A 19,119-nucleotide genomic window follows, 5' to 3' on the forward strand; every position below is an offset into this window, starting at 1 on the left:
ATAGGCCAGAATATGGGGGAATTACACCTTCAAAGCACTTAATTAAAAGCAAATAAAATGGTAACTATATTGGTAAGTTGAATCTATAAAACAATAATCACATTGCTGTCTGGATTTTAAAAAGAATTGAAACAGACACATACATACACAATAGCATACGAGCTGGGAAAAAGGTAATGGGGTAAAGATTTGAAGGTTCTTATGTTTCTTTGACAAGGGTAAAACAATGAAATAACCTCAGACTTTAGGCTGCACCATCACCACAACCGAAGAAACTTAGAATCTATAACTTTTAAGGTATTGTAGAAGGAAAAATTGAGTAATTTAAAAAAAATTCAAAAATAAGAAAAAAAGGACAGAAAATGAAACACAGAACAGGCCGGGTGTGGTGGCTCACGACTGTAATCCCGACACTTAAGGAGGCCAAGGCGGGCAGATCACTTGAGGTCGGGAATTTGAGACCAGCCTGGCCAACATGGTGAAACCCCATTTCTTCTAAATATACAAAGATTACCTGGGCGTGGTGGTGCGCACCTATAATTCCTGCTACTTGGGTGGCTGAGTCATGAGAATTGCTTGAACCTGGGAGGCGGAGGTTGCAGTGAGTTGAGATCATAACACTGCACTCCAGCCTGGGTGACAGAGCAAGGCTCTGTCTCAAAAAAGAAAAGAAAAGAAAAGAAAGAACAGAAAGGACAAATAGAAAGCACAAAATAAGATGATTAGGGGTTTTTTTGTTGTTTTTTTTAAGTAATCAGTAATAACAAACAAATGACAAAGACAGGCAGGAAAAACATAAAATTTAACTCCATGCTATTTTTAAGAGACACATGTAAAGCATAAAGTTACAGAAAGATAGAAAGTTAAAGAATAAAAAGCTACATACTCTGCAAACACCACCCCCACCCCAAAACCCTAGTGTGTTTATAGTAAGAACAGGTAATACAGACTCTAAGGTAAAATGTATTAGTAGTGGTAAAGAGTCACTTTGTATGCATTTAATAATATCACTTCAAAATACATAAAAAAAAAAAAATTTTAAATGAGTGAATTTTATGGTATGTGAATTATATCTTAGTAAAGGGACATTATTCTGCATTTTTTCCTTCCTGTACTATCCTTGTCAGATATTAGTATCAGATTAATTCTAATATCAGAATAATCTCACTCACGAACATAGAAGCAAAAATCCTAAAGGATAATTAGCAAACAAAATCCAGGTGATATAAAGAGATATTTAGTGTCCAAGTTGAATTTATTCCAGGAATGCAAGGTTGTTTTAGCATTAGACAATTACTAGAATATATCAAATTAAAAATAAAAGGGAAAAAGCATATGATCTTCTCAATAGACCCCAAAAAAATGTTTCGGATAATTTTTATTAACTCTTGGCAATCTGGAAATAGAAGGAAATTTCCGTTAACTGATAATAGATGTCTACAAAATACCTGTAGCAAACAACACAGTATTTAATTGGGAAATGTTGAAAATTTTCCCTTTAAGATAACTATCAAGTCTAGACCAACATCACCACTTGAAAAAAAAAAAAAAAAAAAAGGAAAAAAACAAATTGAGATGGTGTCTCGCTATGTTGCTCAGGCTGGTCTTGAACTCCTGGGTTGAAGCGATCCACCGCCTCAGCCTCCCAAAGTACAGGTGTGAACCACTGCACCCCCAGCATCACTACTTTCATTCAATATTGTGCTAAGGTTGCCATGCAGAAAGTAAGGTAAGAAAATGATGTAAAAGGTATAAAATTTGGAAATGAAGAAGTAAACTGCCACTATTTGCAGATGATATGACTATACATAGACTCCAAAAGAACTTAAAGGTAACACTCAAATTATAAAAAAATTTAGCAAAAGACTATATGTAATAATTATATGTAAAATCAATGTATAAAAATTAGTTATATTTCTCTTTACTAGCAACAAAAACTGATATAAAAATATACTGAAAATATATAGTCTCTATTAATAAATAATATACAAATCTCTAGAGAATCATAAAACTTTAATGAGAGGCTTTATAAAAGAAGATAAAAACAAAAAAAATATGTTCATGGATTAGGAGACCCGGTATTTTTTAAATGTCAACTATTCCTCAATTTGTTTACAGATTCAGTGCAGCCTCAATCAGAATTCTAGTGGGTTTAGCTGGGTTGAATGTAAGCTTTTTTTATTGTTGTTTTCTTTTGTTTTACTTATTATTTTTGGTAGAACTTGGGACCCTAATGCTAAAATTTATAACAAGTGCAAAGGGCTGAGTAGCCTTGGAAAAAGAATAAACTAGGAGAACCTGATCTACCAGTCATCAAATTTAGTATAAAGCTATAATTTTTTTTTTTTTTTTAGACAGGGTCACCCTCTGTCACCAAGGCTGGAGTGCAGTGGTGCAATCTAGGCTCACTGCAACCTCCACCTCTTGGATTCAGGTGATTCTCATACCTCAGCCTCCTGAGTAGCTGGGATTACAGGTGAGAGCCACCATGCCTGGCTAATTTTTGTATTTTTAGTAGAGACAGGTTTCACCATGTTGGCCAGGCTAGTCTCAAACTCCTGGACTCACCTCGGCCTCCACCCACCTCCACCTCCCAAAGTGCTGGACTACAGGTGTGAGCCACTTCGCCTGGCCTATAAAGCTATTATATTTAAATCAGTGTGGTATTCACCCAGTGTTAGACAAACAGACTAGTGGAACAGCATAGGAAGCACAAACACAGACTCGCGCATATGAGGAAATGGTATATGATACAGATAGCCTGGCAGGATGGCAGGCAGAAGCCAAACTTTTCAATAGATGATGCTGGGACAACTACATCTCCATGGGTTGGGGGCGGGGAACTAATTTTGAGGGTTAACTCACAGCATATAAAAATATAAAGGTGAATTAATGACAGAAATATAAGTGGCGAAATAGCATAGCGTTTAGAATATAACCAACCACAATAACTCCATGATCTTGGAATAGAGAAGGTATTTCTTCAAAAAGCCACAAAAGTCACTAATGACAGAGCAAATGTTAGTAAATCTGACTACAATGAATTTGATATTAAAATTAATGTGGTGACCATAAGAGAGGAAAACAAGCGGGTAAGAGGGAGAAGATATACACAACTTACAGAGCTGCAAAGGATTTATATTCATAATATGTAAAGAACTTTGCAAGTCAACACGAATCCATTAGAAAAATGAGCCAAAACCTTGAACAGGCATGTCATAAAAGAAGATATCAAAATGGACTGCGTACGTAGGAAAGGATTTCAAACTCATTGCACACTCAGATTGCCAAAGCTGGAAATGTGTGAACAGACCAAGATTCTCACACGCTCTTCAGAAGACAGTATGGCATTACCTAGCAAAGTGGAAGATAAACAGACCCCCGACCCAGCAATTCTACATTTAGATAATCACCTAGAGAAACTGGTGCACATATGTACCAGCAGACAGATGTATACAAAAATGTTCATAGCTACCTTGCCTGATGTAGCTAAAAATGCAAAAATACCCAAATAGCAATAATAATTGAATGAAAGAGTGTATTGTGATATAGCCACATAATGGAATATCATACCACATAGTAATAAAAAAGCATGAGTTATAACTATGTGCACTAACAGGGAAGAAACTTAAAAATACAATTTTGTTTTATGCATTCTCAGCACGTGTGTGTGATATTTCAAAGGTTAAATTAAAATAGCATGGTGTTGAGTTAGGGAAAGTGTCATTCCCCTGGCCTTGCCCTGCTTAGACCCTCATGGCACAGGATTCTGTGAGCATTAAGAGGTGGCAGTTTGGGTGTAGCTGTTGAAGCTCTGAAGAGGAAAGTCATCAGCTAAGGCTACAGTGAGACAGTTTTGGTTCCCTGATGTGAGCTGAGCAGTGGGGGACCCCATGTAGAGGGAAACACATGTGAGGCCACCCTTTGTGGCCATCAAGTGACTATAACAGGGTCCACTTCACAAATGGAGAGCTGAGTCTGGCCATCAAGCCCATGTCCCTTCATCCTCTGTAATTTGGACATTGAAAGTTAAAAATCCAGCCTGCCGTGGTGGCTCATGCCTGTAATCCCAGCACTTTGGGAGGCTGAGGTGAGTGGATCACTTGAGGCCAGGAGTTTGAGACCAGCCTGGCCAACAGAGTAAAACCCTGTCTCTACTAAAAATACAAAAATTAGCTGAGCATACTGGCTCTCACTTGTAATCCCAGCTACTCTGGAGGCTGAGGCAGGAGAATTGCTTGAACCTGGGAGGTGGAGTTTGCAGTGAGTTGAGATCACACCCCTGCATTCCAGCCTGGGTGACAGAGCAAGACTCCATCTCAATTAAAAAAAAGAAAGAAAGAAGATTAAAATTCAGTGTCATTAAATCCTGGGACTTTTTTTTTTTCCCTCAACTTGAGGGCTCTGGAAGGATCCTGGGACTCTTGAGGCTAGTGGCATATTAATTATAGATATTTCCTAAGTTTTGGGAAAAAAATAGGTTGTATAATAAGAACATATTTCATAGTAAATATTCTAGGAAATTATTATGCTTATGTGTATGAATCAGAAAATACAAATCCTGACTGGTTAGCCAAACTACTTGTATTAACCACAGTATATTTTTCACAAAACTCATGCCACTGAGGACTACGGACTCTGGAGAAATGACATGAATCCTTCACAAGGTGCTGGGTGTGTGAGTGCTGGGTGTGCAGGCACATCCTCATACCCGGGACACGCCACACTACAGAAAGTCACGTGCTTACCTTGTATGCCTCCTCACTGACAGCCTTGACATTGGCTTCTCTCCATTTTCCTGGTACCCCACCAATGACCTCACGATAGTTCACATAATAGCCAGTGATTTCCGCCCCTCCGATCTTATCCGGCTGCTTCCATCCAAGAACCATTGAGTCACGAAAACTTTCAAGACAGGTGATATCATAGGGTGGAGATGGTGGTGCTGTGGCAATATGAATAGCTTGTGAGTAGGCAGAAATGCATTTATGGTTCTATAAATAAACATTTATGATTCTATACATAAACATGAGGGCACTAGATCTTGCAGTATAAAACTAAAATGTGAGGCTGACCATTAACTTTGCATTAGACTTGGTGTATGCAATGAACACAGTAGAAAGCACACTACAATTACTATTCCAAAGATAAAATGAACCTGTCCTAGCAAAATGGTAAATCCTGAAAAAAAAAAAAAAAAAGATTATTTTCCCCATAAGAAGAAATATTTTTCCCAAGGTGTAATTTTTGTTTCTTTACGTGGTCTTGTTTTCATTTGTTCTCTGAGGAAAATGGAATGTGTATATCAATTACTGCCTCAATTTGCTTATTCAGAATTTCCATATATATATATATATATATATATATATATATTTTTTTTTTTTTTTCTTTTAGACAGAGTCTCTCTCTGTTGCCCAGGCAGGAGTGCAGTGGCGCGATCTCGGCTCACTGCAACCTCTGCCTCCCCAGTTCAAGCAATTCTCCTGCCTCAGCCTTCTGAGTAGCTGGGATTATAGAAATGTGCCACCATGCCTGGCTAATTTTTATATTATTAGGAGAGACAGAGTTTCACCATGTTGGCCAGGCCGGTCTCGCACTCTTGACCTCAGGTGATCCACTCACCTTGGCCTCCTAAAGTGCTAGGATTACAGGCATGAGCCACTATGCCTGGCCTAGAATTTCCATATATTTCTCAAATGGTTGACATTTCACCATTCAGGCACACTTACCCTCGTGAGACCTTACCACCACGCAGCTCTGTCTGCACACAGGAAAAAAAACTTACTCTAGAGCTCAGCTCAATGATACCTTTGGAAAACATTTTTAAAAAACAGGCACAATCTGCTATGTGATTTTCTCTTAGTATATACTACTTTTTTCCCATTGTTTTTAATCTAATGTTGGAATATTATTCATGTGGTACAATACTATACAGCTGTCACCATGTTTATCAGTGCTTAGCTGGAAAAATATTTGGAGGATATTTCAAAAGTTCTCTTTCATTTATGTGGCTTTGCTGGTCAGCTTTTCACTCAGTTACTGAAATTACAGTTTTCAATGAAGAGAGAGGGAGTGATGTGGTAGAAAGAAATCCATCTACATATGTAATAACATCAAAGAGAATTTTTTGAATATTTATTTGGATTACAGGAGATAAAGGAACTATCTCATTCTTATCCCAAAAAAATATCAGAAGGATGAAGGCTTTTTAAAATAAAACACAATGATCTCTTTTCCACTCACCAACCTCCTTTATTCTTTACATTTTAAAAAAAGCTTTCTCTCTCTCCATTTCAGAGCACCGTTGAATATGTGCTCTCAAATGAATATGTCATCTCAAGTTGAGGGACAAAGAAAGGTGTCATAAAATAGAGGGGGTTATAGAAGTTGGGGGTGGGCTAGAAATAAGAACTGGATGAGAGACATTTAAAAATTTATCAACACACGCTCATCAGTTCATTTTTATTTGTTAAGAAAAACAAATTTCTATTAGCCACAGGTACCAAATATCCTAATCGTTCATTCTTAGCCTACTGATAAATAGACTTAAATAAATCACTTCTGGAAATGAGGATCATATATCATGCAATATAGCTATATCTGATTATAATTTTAACTTTTAAACTCTTCATGGCAACTCAAAGATATATTTATAGCTATTTGTTTCTTTTTTCATTTAAAAAAATAGTATGTAAGTAGCTATTTAATTATTTTAGAAATTTACATACTTTTTTTACTTAAATTTTAATTTTCCAATGCTGTTTTTTCTTGCAAACTATTCAAATTAAATGTGAATAATCGCTTAATAATCTGAGGATAAGCAACAAGGTAACAACCAAGACCCTGGTACAATGTCACCTTCTTTGTGAGATCTTTCTCCTCTATGTGTTCCAAACATGACTACTTCAAAGGACCCCACACAGGTTAGCAGTACCAAGTTCTTCCTGCTTTCATATCTAATTCTCATAGCAAAATGAGGCCAGAGGGGTATCTTCCTGACAAACCAAGAAAAGCTCTATAACCAAATTACTCGAAACATTCTAGCATCTTTAAACACCCAAAATGATGTGTAAAAGCCAAACCCATAGACAATTACTTTTCCAAGTCATAGATGAAAGTATGCATTTCAGGTGGCTAGCTAAGAACACATACAATAAGAATAGACACTGATGAAAGCAAACATGGATGAAGAATGTGATGTAGACGATGAGAGGTGAGGACACTGATGGAGACGGATGGAACAGCTTTACTTTCTCAACTCTCACCTCTGTCTGTCTTCTTTTTCAGGGGGTGAGACTTACTTTTCCCCTGAGGAGCCGCTTTCTGTGGTGTCGGGGTAACCTCTTCCTGAACTGTTTCACTTACTTTACTCACTTCTGTTTGGCCCAGGTTTTGAGAGCTACTGGGTAGTGAAGGTTTGTTAGGTTTGCTACCGAGCAAAGCATCTTTCTGGAAGGTTGGCGGGGAGGCTTCATGCACGCGCCCCCTGGAGGCGGTTAGTCCACCAGGCTCATCGCTCAGTGCAGGACACACATCTGGAGACACTCCTCCCCCTACAATTGCCAGACAACAACAGAAACGAGTTGAGCACGGAGAGACTATCAATTGCTCTTACGGGATAGAACAAAGAGAAAAACATTAGGACCACAAGCAGAACAAAAACAATATTGGCTTAAAGAAAATTGCTTGCATTTGCAAGAAATATGGAAAGGCTACGTTTCATGCAATGTATGCCATTTCAACTTCTCCATATTCTGGAAAAAGAAGAAATGAGAACAAAAAGCCACAGATAGAATAGGAACCATTTCGATTTGCAGAACCCAAAGGGTTTTTAGTACATATAAGGAAAAGCAAATCTTAGACATTTCTTGAGAGATATAAGCCCTATTATTCAACAGAATGAAAAAAGGACGATAAAGTGCACAAGAGACGTAATATTAAAGATCCTGGTTTTATAACACTTAGAATTATGTGCAATAGTACAATAGTAATGGTCTGTACCTCCCAACCTCAAAGAGACATGTTTACGATGGTTCACATTATAAGGAGTATCTTTTCTTTCTTTCCTTCCTTCCTTCCATCCTTCCTTCATTCCTTCCTTCCTTCCTTCCTTCTTTCCTTCCTTCCGTCCCTCCCTCCCTCCATCCCTCCCTCCATTCCTCTTTCTTTCTTCCTTCCTGTTTTCCTTTTTTGAGATGGAGTGTTACTCTGTCGCCCAGGCTGAATCTCGGCTCACTGCAACCTCCACCTTCTGGGTTCAAGCAGTTCTCGTGCCTTAGTCTCCTAAGTAGCTGGGATTAAAGGTATGTGCCACCATGACCAGCTAATTTTTGTATTTTCAGTAGAGACGGGGTTTAGCCATGTTGGCCAGATTGGTCTCAAACTCCTGACCTCAAGTGATCTACCCACCTCGGCCTCCCACTGTGCCTGACCCCTATGTTATAAAGAATATGAAAAAGTAATATGAGATGCTAACTGAAGACAATCAATATTAAATCAGCTTTCTTTTTAAACATGTGTTACTATATAAAATTTTTATTTTATTTATTTATTTATTTTAGACACAGGGTCTTGCTTTGTTGTCCATGGTAGAGTGTAGAAGTGCGATCATAGTTCACTGCAGCCTTGAACTCTTGGGCTCAATTGATCCTCCTGCCTCAGTCTGCTGAATAGCTGAGACTATAGGCATGCACCACAATGCCTGGCTAATTTTTTTGATTTTTTTTTTTTTTTTGTAGAGATGGGATCTCACTATGTTGCCCAGGGTGGTCTTGAACTCCTGGACTCAAGAGATCTGCCCGCCTCTGCCTCCCAAAGTGCTAGGATTACAGGTGTAAGCCCGCATGCTCAGCCCACAAATACAATTTTTATTGTTTCTAACCACCTGCATCCCTTCTCTACTTTACCCAAGATTGGGAGGTACATCACATACACACATATAATTACTTTATTACTGGTTTTATTCTGTTGGTTACTTTGCAAGCAGAGATGAAACATATGATTAAGCAACTACATGTGCCTTGCATGAATTTTAGAGGCATTTATAAGAAGCATATTAATATTCTGTTAGCGAAGACAAGCCAGGCTCTGGCATAGATGAAATGGCTTTTAGGGACAAGATGATCTGTGTTATTGGTGATGTACCACTTCATGGAATCAGGATGGCCCTTCATAGTCCCAGGATGAGCATGAAGTTAGAATGGAGTTTCACACAATGGGAAATATCTGAGGAAACTTGGGCTCATGAAGATGAAAAGGCTATGGATGCACAGAATCTGGATAAGTGATGAAGGTCTGTAAAACGACAGCTATGGAAGGTTAGACATCACCTAGAGTCAGAGAAAATAATCATCTAAGGATGCAATAATCTAGGAATACTGGAAGCTTTAAACAGTTTCTAGACAGGATGACATCTTCCTTTCTAACATAGAAAATCAATTTTTCCTCTATGCAGTTGTGCATGAGGAACTTACCAATAGCAGCTTTGACTTCAATAGCTTCTGAATCCCGGGAATATTCACTAAGTCCAGCTGCATTGACTGCTCTGACCCGGAAAATATAACTCTGACCAGTCACCAATCCATGACAAGTAAATCTAAAATAAAAAAATGTTTTTTTAATTTTCCTTAGGAGGAAGATTACTGCTACTCCATTAGCTTAATGGAGTAGATCTGGCTTTATGAAAACAATTCTTTTTTTTTTTTTGTAATTTATGTTAAATAAAAATGGGGTCTTGCTGTTTTGCCCAGGCTGGTCTTAAACTCCTGGCCTCAAGCTATCTTCCCTCCCACCTCAGCTTCCCAAAGTGCTGGGATTACTGGTGGAAGCAGCATGTCCAGCTAATAATTCTTTTTTTTTTTTTTTTGAGACAGAGTCTCGCTCTGCTGCCTAGGCTGGAATGCAGCAGTGGGATCTCGGCTCACTGCAGCCTCCACCTCTTGGATTCAAGCGATTCTCCTGCCTCAGCCTCCCAAGTAGCTGGGACCATACATGTGTGATAATTTATTTTTTAAAAGAAAGAAAAAGATGTAGAAAGATTCGGGTAACATATATACTTTAGGAAGAAGGTAACAAAGGCGCTTTTCTAAACCTACTTTGTCGAAAAATGAGGAGCCCTGGTCTTTCCCTGAATGCTCACCAGTAAAATAGGGATAATGATGCTTACATGATAATATTCATGTAGAGGTTAATTAATGGTATATGAAGTACCTATTATACGGCCTGGCATATATGAGGCATTTAATAAATCTAATTAGTAGTAATAATGCTATTTTTAAGAAATAATTTTAGAGTATAACTCATATATAGTTTTTAACTTTTAGGCTCAGGGATACGTGTGAAGGTTTGTTATATTGGTAAACTCATGTCATAGGAGTTTGTTGTACAGATTATTTTATCATCCAGGTATTAAGCCTAATACCCAATTAATAATATGATTAATTGGTGGCTCCTTGTCATAGAGGCCTAGTCACTGTCTGCTTGGATGCCAAGGAAGGTACTTACTTGGGAAATTACTCTAGAATCTGAAGATAAGGTGAACAATGGATTCTAGAATTACTATTTAGATGTGAGGATCCTATAATGAGGTGTGAATCCATGGGCAGTTTCATCCATAAGACAACCTCACTCTTTTCATAGCTTTTATGGCTATAAATAGCTGTTCATGAATCACTGTAACATTTGAATCCATCTTAAGGATTGCAGCCAGAGGAAGTAACAGGTCTGCTAATGAATCTATGACTATTAGCATGTTCAAGTATTGAATAAAGGAGCCATAATCCAGGCCAGTCCTTCAGTCCTTAGGGTCAGCTTGCTCCAGCAAAGATTTATTGAGGTCTCGGTGTTTCAGACACTGAGCTAGGAGTTACTGTGGACAAAGGATGAGCAAAAAATGGTGCCTGCCCTCCAGCAGCTCCTGCCTACACACCACCAGTGTTTCTAAATAGTCCTAGGAAAATGCTGGATAACTCAGAGGAAAACTGAAATGCACCAACAGGCTAAATGAATCTTTTTCAAAACATATTGCCTTCCCTAATTGATCTTTTTGTCTCTGTTCTCTCATATTCTGCAAAACCAGCTCATCCTATGGGGGCGTCTCCGGATTGAGAAGCGGTCCAGGCCAGAAGCTGCTGAACAAACCTATTTGACAATTTTGGGGACGGCAGCATCCCCCTCTCAGACTGGTCTCTGGTCTGGGTGCAGACCAGAATTCACCATCAATGTGCAAAGCCCATTGATAAAATAGTTGAAAGCAAGGAAAAAACCAATGCTCCCCCATTAAAAACAGATACAAAGAGGCAGAAAAGTATTATGAATATCTTTGTTTTGGTGTCACTTATGTCTGTGTAGCATTTGGGTTTAATCATGTTGATGTCCAGAATTTGTAAAATGTTGATACTTTTTCTCTCTTCATTTAAAATTCCTGGGTGATTTATGTTAAGTAGAGTATGTCAGATCCTCAGAATCTAGTATCCAGTTTCATATTACATACAAAATCAGAGTGGTAAAAAAGGAAGAAGCAGCATACAGGAAAAAAACAGAAAAGCACTATTAAATGAACTCTTACTTAACATCACAAGTAAATCTTTTTAAAAAGATGTATTGCATCTAATATGTTCAATTTTAAATTCATTTAAATGTCTTAAGTGTAATTGTTTTTTTTGTTTTTTTTTTTGAGACGGAGTCTCACTCTGTCACCAGGTTGGAGTGCAGTGGTGTGATCATAGCTCACTGCAACCTCGACCTCCCAGGCTCACGCAATTCTCCCACCTCAACCTCTTGAGTAGCTAGGACTACAGGCACACCATCATGCTGGGCTGATTTTTATATTTTTTGTAGAGGTGGGTTTTTGCCATGTTGCCCAGGCTGGTCTCATAAACGCCTGGGCTCAAGCAATCTGCTCACTTTGACCTCCCAAAGTGTTGAGATTACAAGTATGAGCCACCATACCCAGCCTTGTTCTGATTTGCTTTTTTAGAGATGGGGTCTTCCTATGTTGCCCAGGCTGGAATATAGTGGCTTTTTACAGGCCTGGTCAATGAGTACTACAGCTTTGAACTCCTCGGCTCAAGTGATCCTCCCACCTCAGCTTCCTGAGTAGCTGGGACTACAGGCCTGCCACTGCATCCTGCTTATTTAAAGTATAATGTTATTTTGTTATTTTTATTTTTAAAGATGGGGTCTCACTGTTGGCCAGGTTGGTCTTTAACTCCTGGCTTTAAGCAATCTTCCCACTTCAGTCTCCCAAAGTGCTAGGATTACAGGTGTAAGTCACCACATCCAGCCAAAAAGTATAATGTTTTTTTTAAAAAATCTCCCTCACTGGATGTCTGTGTGCCATGTGTGTCTATAGCAGCTCCAGAAGCCTTGGCCCGCTCTGCACGCCCGGTTCAGTTACCGTGAGCCCTTCACGGGGTTGTTGTTACAGGGCTCCCATTTGCCAGAGCCAGCAACGCTCGCCTCTATGTAGTACCCAACCAGCTCTTTGGCATCTTTGGACTCCTCCCACGTAACTACCACTGAGGTGTCTGTGTTTCTGCTTGGGATGATGTTGCCAGGAGCCTTGGGGATATCTGAGAAAGAGGAAAACGGTGATCAAACTCAGGTGGTTTTAAAAAGTCATCCTTATCACCTATGCACAAACGGACACCTAGGTATTTTACACACTTCATCATGTCAAAAGGACAGTTGCTTTAATTTACAATTTTTTATTTTTTTGAGACCAAGTCTCGCTCTGTTGCCCAGGCTGGAGAGCGATGGCAGTGAGCAGTATAGGCTCAGCTCACTGCAGCCTCCGCTTCCCGGGTTCAGGCAATTTTCTTGCCTCAGCCTCCCAAGTAGCTAGGATTACAGGCATGCGGCAGGATGCCCGGCTAATTTTTGTAGTTTCAGTAGAGATGGGGTTTCACCATGTTGGCCAGGCTGGTCTCAAACTCCTGGACTCAGGTGATCTGCCTGCCTTGGCCTCCCAATTGCTCAGATTACAGGTGTGAGCCACCACGCCTGGCCTACATTGTATTTTTTAAAGCAGAAAATTTAAAACCTGTTAGTTAGGGAGCATGGGTACACTAAGTATCTATGAACTTCAGAAAAAACATGTTATCAATATTGTTGGGAAACTCCCAAGGAAGTTTACTTTTCATTAAGAAAAACACTGAATTCCTGTTTAACGTATAGGCTAAGTACAACCAGCAACTAAATTTATAATGTGAAAGAAAGATGCCACCATTTTTACTCCTGGCCAAATATATATATACAACTTAGATACTTGCTTTAAAATTTTCTCTTGAAGTAAAAGAAGTTTACAGTTGCTTACCAAGTTTGTCCCCTACCACAGTCACCTCCGTTGCCTCGGAGGGCTCACCGACTCCTGCAGAATTAGAACAGCGGACACGGAAACAGTAGGATTTCCCCTCAACCAGGTCGAACAGCGCAAAGCGGGGAGACTTCACAGGGAGCTCCGTGTTCACTCGCTGCCAGTTTTCTGTTCCTGCCTCACACTGTAGCAAAAACAGGGAAACCCACTGAAAGCACAGCAAGCACAAGCGAGCCATCTCCAAGTTTCATTCATCTGCAGCAAACCACTCCCTGTAATGTGAGCTGGACTGGAGGAGAGATTTGGAGGAAATGGGGGATGAGGCATCTAAAGTTCATAGGATTCGCCAAATCAAATATGGCTTTTGATATGGTTTGGCTGTGTCCCTGCCCAAATCTCATCTTGAATTGTAGCTCCCATAATTCCCATGTATGTGGGAGGGACCTGGTGAGAGATAATTGAATCATGGGGGTGGTTTCCCCCACACTGTTCTTGTGGTAGTGAATAAGTCTCAACAGATCTGATGGTTTTAGAAGAAGAAATTTCTTTCACTTGGCTCTCATTCTCTCTCTTCCCTGCCTCCATATAAGACGTGGCTTTTGCCTTCCGCCATAATTGTGAGGCCTCCGCGGCCATGTGGAATTGTGAGTCCTTTAAACATCTTTTTCCTTATAAATTACCCAGTATCAGGTATGTCATTATCAATGGGATGAAAATGGACTAATACAACTTTGTATTGTTTGAAAAATATACTACTTTAATAGTTCATTTCCTTTGTTAATGAAATATAATAATTAAATCCACAAAAATCTTATTTTGAGGATAGTCTGGGGTCACGTAATTTTCTAATTTTAATTACATTTTATTTTATTTTATTTTTGAGACAGGGTCTTACTCTGTCACCCAGGTTAGAGTACAGTAGTACAATCAGGGCTTACTGCAGCCTTGACCTCCCTGGGCTCAAGTGATCCTCCCACCTCAGCCTCTTGAGTAGTTGATACTACAGGCACATGCCACCACACCTGGATAATTTTTGTATTTTTTTTGTAGAGACGAGGTTTCCCATGTTGCCCAGGCTGGACTCGAACTCCTGGACTCAAGCAAGTCACCCACTTCAGCCTCCCACAGGCATGAGCCACTGCACCTGGCCTGCCCATTACCTATTTAAAAGAATACTTGGTCCTTTTCTTATCACTCTTTGTTTCTTAGCCTGCTTTATTCTTCTTCAATCATGTATCACTACTTGAAATTATTTATTTGTTGTCTCCTCCACTGAAGAGCAAATCATGTAAGTTCAAGGAGCGTTGTTCACTGCTTTATGCAGAGCATAAAATTGTATCTGGCAAATAAGACATAATGAACTACAGTATTTTTTTTCTGAATGAATGAAAGATGAAGATGTTCTTCTACTATATGATCCAGCAATCCCACTGCTGGGTATATATAGAAAAGAAAGAAAAGTCATATGTCAAAGAGATATCTGCACTCCCATGTTTATTGCAGCACTATTCACAATAGTCAAAATATGGAATCAATCCAAGTGCCTATCAATGGAGGAATGGATAAAGAAAATGTGGTACATATACACAATGGAATATTATTCAGCCATAAAAAAGAATAAAATCCTGTCATTTTCAGTAATAGGAATAGAATTGGAGGTCATTATGTAAAGTGAAATAAGTCAGGCACATAAAGACAAATATCTCATGTACTCATTCACATGTGGGAGCAAAAAAATTTGATCTTATGGATGTAGAGAGTAGAATGGTGGGTACCAGAGGCTGGGAAAGGTTGGAGGTAGTGGTGAAGAGAGATTGGTTAATGGGCACAAAAATACAGTAAGAAGAAATAAGTTCTAGTGTTCAGTAGCACAGTAGGGTGACTATAGTTATTGATAATTTATTATATATTTCAAAATACCTAAAAGATAAGATTTGGAATTTTCTGAACACAAAGAAATGATAAATGTTTGAGGTGATGGATACTCCAATTACTCTGATTTGATCATTACACATTGCAGGGATGTATCAAAATATTCAGTGTACCCTGTAAATATGTGCAATTATTAAAACCAGATTGTAAAAACATGTTTTTCTTTTGCCCAAATTTTACAATAATTAATGGGAAAACTAATTTAATGAGACTCTATTCTTAAAATTAAAATGATCTAGAGTGACTTGGAAATCCTCGAATGAAGGATGTGATGTATATTGAAGTTCTAGTAGAAGATATAGTAAGAAAACTGTCAGAGTCTTTGGTAAACCTTTTTCCCTCCTATTTTAACTTTCAACTTTGCCCATGTTTGGGAGAAGAAGAATTTAGAAACTCTTGCCTGATTTCGCTATAGAACTTTTTAATGGTTTCAAAAGACTTTTTCAAAATCCAGATCTTGTGACAGACTGACCAGCTGTCAGGATGGTGTATTTTTGAGACTTTAAGTTTATTAATCCAGCACACAGCATAATCTTCCTTGACTTGATAGGGGGGCAACATGGCATGGCAGAGAGGGGTCAAAGGATGGGATCTGGTCCCTTTGCACTAATAACAAGCCACGTGACCTTGGAAAGTCACGTGCATGCTCTTGGCCTCAGTTTGTCTTCTATAAAATGAGCAAATTTGACAAGGTAACCTCTAAAGTTCCTTGCAGTGTTTTGTTTTGTTTTGATTTTGAGACAGAGTTTTGCTCTTGTCACCTAGGCTAGAGTGCAGTGGCATGATCTCAGCTCACGTCAACCTCTGCCTCTTGGGTTCAAGCCATTCTCCTGCCTCAGCCTCCTGAGTAGCTGGGATTACAGGCATATGCCACCACACCCAGCTAATTTTTTTTTTTTTTTTGAGACAGCGTCTCGCTCTGTCACCCAGGCTGAAGTGCAGTGGTACGATCTTGGCTTGATGCAACCTCCACCTCTGGGTTGAAGTCATTCTCCTGCCTCAGCCTCCTGAGTAAGCTGGACTACAGGCACATGCCACCATTTCCAGCTAATTTTTTATATTTTTAGTAGAGATGGGATTTCACTGTGTTAGCCAGGATGATCTTGATCTCCTGACCTCATAATCTGTCCGCCTCAGCCTCCCAAAATGCTGGGGTTACGGGTGTGAACCACTGCACCCAGCCAATTTTTATAATTTTAATAGAGACCAGGTTTTGCGCCCGGTCTTGAACTCCTGACCTCAGGTGATCCACTGGCCTCGGCCTCCCAAAGTGCTGGCATTACAGGCATGAGCCACCGTGCCTGGCCCCTTGCAGTGTTTTTTTATGATAATATATCTTTTGTGTGTCTGCTGCCTGCTGAGGGGTGAAATTCTCTTAGACCTTTGAATTTTTTCATTTATGGCTTTGATTTATTTTGACATACTCCACCCTGGAATATTCTTAAACAATTATCAGGCATTTATACTCTCATAAAAAAAAAAATGGCTACCTTTCACTGTGCCAAGAACTTCTTAAGCCATTATAACTCTTTACTTCTCTCAAGTACGCCATGAAGTAAGTATAGTGGAGGTAGTATTACATGATTGTCAATGTTTTCCAGAGGAGAAGACAAGGCTGGGAAGATTGAAAGGCGGCCCAGTGTAATAGCTGGATTACGGACCTGAACCAGACTGCTGGGGTTCAAATCTTAGTTCTGTGTTATACCAGCTCTGTGACTTTGGGCAAATTACATACCCTTTGATGTCTCCGTCTCCTCATCTACAAAATAGACACACTCTGCCAGGCGCAGTGGCTCACAACTATAATCCCAGCACTTTAGGAGGCTAACAGGAAAGGATTGCTTGAGTCCAGGAGTTTGAGACCAGCCTGGGCAACGTAGGGAGACCCCATCTCTACAAAACATTAAAAAATATATAGGCATGATGAAAACAAAGATATTTACCTCATAGGGCTACTCTAAGAATTATTAAGTGGGTTAACTCGTGTAGAGTGCTTAGAACAGTGCAAATCTTAGCTATTTTCATTCCTGCTGTTAACAAGTGATAGTCCTTGTTTCTGACATGACTGGATTTTCAACAGGGGAGTAAGAGAAAGAGCTCAAGACATAAGACACCTGAGGAAAAAGTTTGGGGCTAAAAAGAACACAGTAGGATGGGTGGGTATGAGCTGGAAGTGCCAAGGATTGATTCATCTGAGTCCCTTGCTAATAAACCCTTCAATTTCACCCATCCTATGGCTCATGGACATGCCGTGAAGAACAACAAGTACACAGTGACCCAAGAGGCAGCATGCCGGGTGCAGGACATCCTGGAACAGATACCTCAGGGACAGGAGTTCGTGAACCTTTTCCCTTTAGAAAGGTCAGCAGCAGATCAGAAGAGCTGCATCAGAAATAATTTTAGCTTCGGCTCGGAACAGTTTGACATTTGGATGGTTCTGTAAATGTACCCCAGGTCCCTAGACATGTTCTGTGTCCTCAATACTGGGTGTTCTGTGCCCTGTGCTGGCTTCTCTATGCAGCGCTGTGCTCATAAATGTCCACTTCTGTTCCATGTCAATAGGTGTGCTGGGGGGAAGAATATTTAAATTTTTAATCACAAACTCATATGTATTTAGGTCTAGGGAAGTTATAGACTCTCACAGAGAAATTAGAGTTTATATGACCAGAGGGAAGGTTCAGCAGAAGCCAAACTTGACTCATCTGCAGAAAACGCCTCAGAATAGTTGTTATGTGTCATTATTATAGGAAAAATAGTAATTACTGTCACAGACGTTATTCAGAACCTTCTTCCTGTGAAGTGTTTCAGAGAGATTCAGTGGGGGTGCATATTAAACACACCAGGAAGTGAAGATTGATCCACCACTCTATTTTTGCCATCTATTTTCTTTAAAAAAGCTTCGAATGCAGCTGGGCGCAATGGCTCATGCCTATAATCTCAGCACTTTGGGAGGCTGAGGCGGGCAGATTACTTGAAATCAGGAGTTTGAGACCACCCCCAAAATAATACAAAGATTAGCCAGGTATGATGGTGGGTGCCTGTAATCCCAGCTACTTGGGAGGCTGAGGCAGGAGAATTGCTTAAATCCAGGAAGCAGAGGTTATTGTGAGCTGAGATCATGCCCCTGTACTCCAGCCTGGGCAACAGAGCAAGACTCCGTCTGAAAAAAAAAAAAAAAAAAAAAAAAAGCTTAGAATGCTACCCAAGTTATATTATATTTGAAGCTAATATCTAGAAAGTATATAAAATTGTAATATTATTTTTGTAAAACAAGACCCTTTTGGAAGATGTCCATATTGCATGTTGAAGAGATAAGGCATTCATTGTTACCAACTTGCTAGGAATAAGAAGGAAGTGAAGAATGCAGCTCAAAGACATTTGCATATTGTCTTTATGTTGTTACCTAATTTGCAGAAGTTTGCATACACCTATATACCTATGAAATGTATTCTTTTGCAATAATTACCAGGGAAGGTGACCTAATAGGTGTTACAAAATTGAATGATCAGAATAGTACTAAGGATACAAGAGAAAGACCTTTAGGAAAATTAATTAAGCACCATATTTTTATTAAAAACTTTGTTTCTATGATTTTGCTATGACAGTAAACTGTAAAGTAAATGATACTTTTTCATGCAATTTTATAAAAATAAAATTTAAAATTTAAAAGTACAAACACTTATGTCATTTATTGTTCTAAAAAATGGTGCATCGCTATCAATAAAAATATAAATGTTCACCAGGTGTGGTGGCTCATGCCTGTAATCCCAGCACTTTGGGAGGCTAAGGTGGGTGGATCACCTGAGGTTAGGAGTTCGAGACCAGCCTGACCAACATGATGAAACCACATCTCTACTAAAAATACAAAAATC

At 39.3% G+C, this 19,119-nt stretch overlaps 1 protein-coding gene across 2 annotated transcripts in view; it reads right to left on the reverse strand.

Annotated features, from left to right (window-relative positions):
- MYOM1 (myomesin 1) overlaps window positions 1-19,119 on the reverse strand; it is a 162,986-nt gene that overhangs the window by 59,731 nt on the left and 84,136 nt on the right. The window contains exons 15-19 of one of the 2 annotated variants that reach the window (XM_032293277.1): window positions 13,316-13,499; window positions 12,398-12,572; window positions 9,474-9,595; window positions 7,266-7,553; window positions 4,749-4,945 (exon numbers count right to left, since the gene is read on the reverse strand). In XM_032293277.1, the coding sequence (XP_032149168.1) occupies window positions 4,749-4,945; window positions 7,266-7,553; window positions 9,474-9,595; window positions 12,398-12,572; window positions 13,316-13,499 (966 nt within the window). The remainder of the gene's footprint in view (window positions 1-4,748; window positions 4,946-7,265; window positions 7,554-9,473; window positions 9,596-12,397; window positions 12,573-13,315; window positions 13,500-19,119) is intronic. The other variant, XM_032293278.1, reaches the window with a different exon arrangement.

Source organism: Sapajus apella, unplaced genomic scaffold, assembly GCF_009761245.1.
Source record: "Sapajus apella isolate SASKATOON/1434 unplaced genomic scaffold, GSC_monkey_1.0 scaffold29, whole genome shotgun sequence".
Taxonomy (NCBI): Eukaryota; Metazoa; Chordata; class Mammalia; order Primates; family Cebidae; genus Sapajus; species Sapajus apella.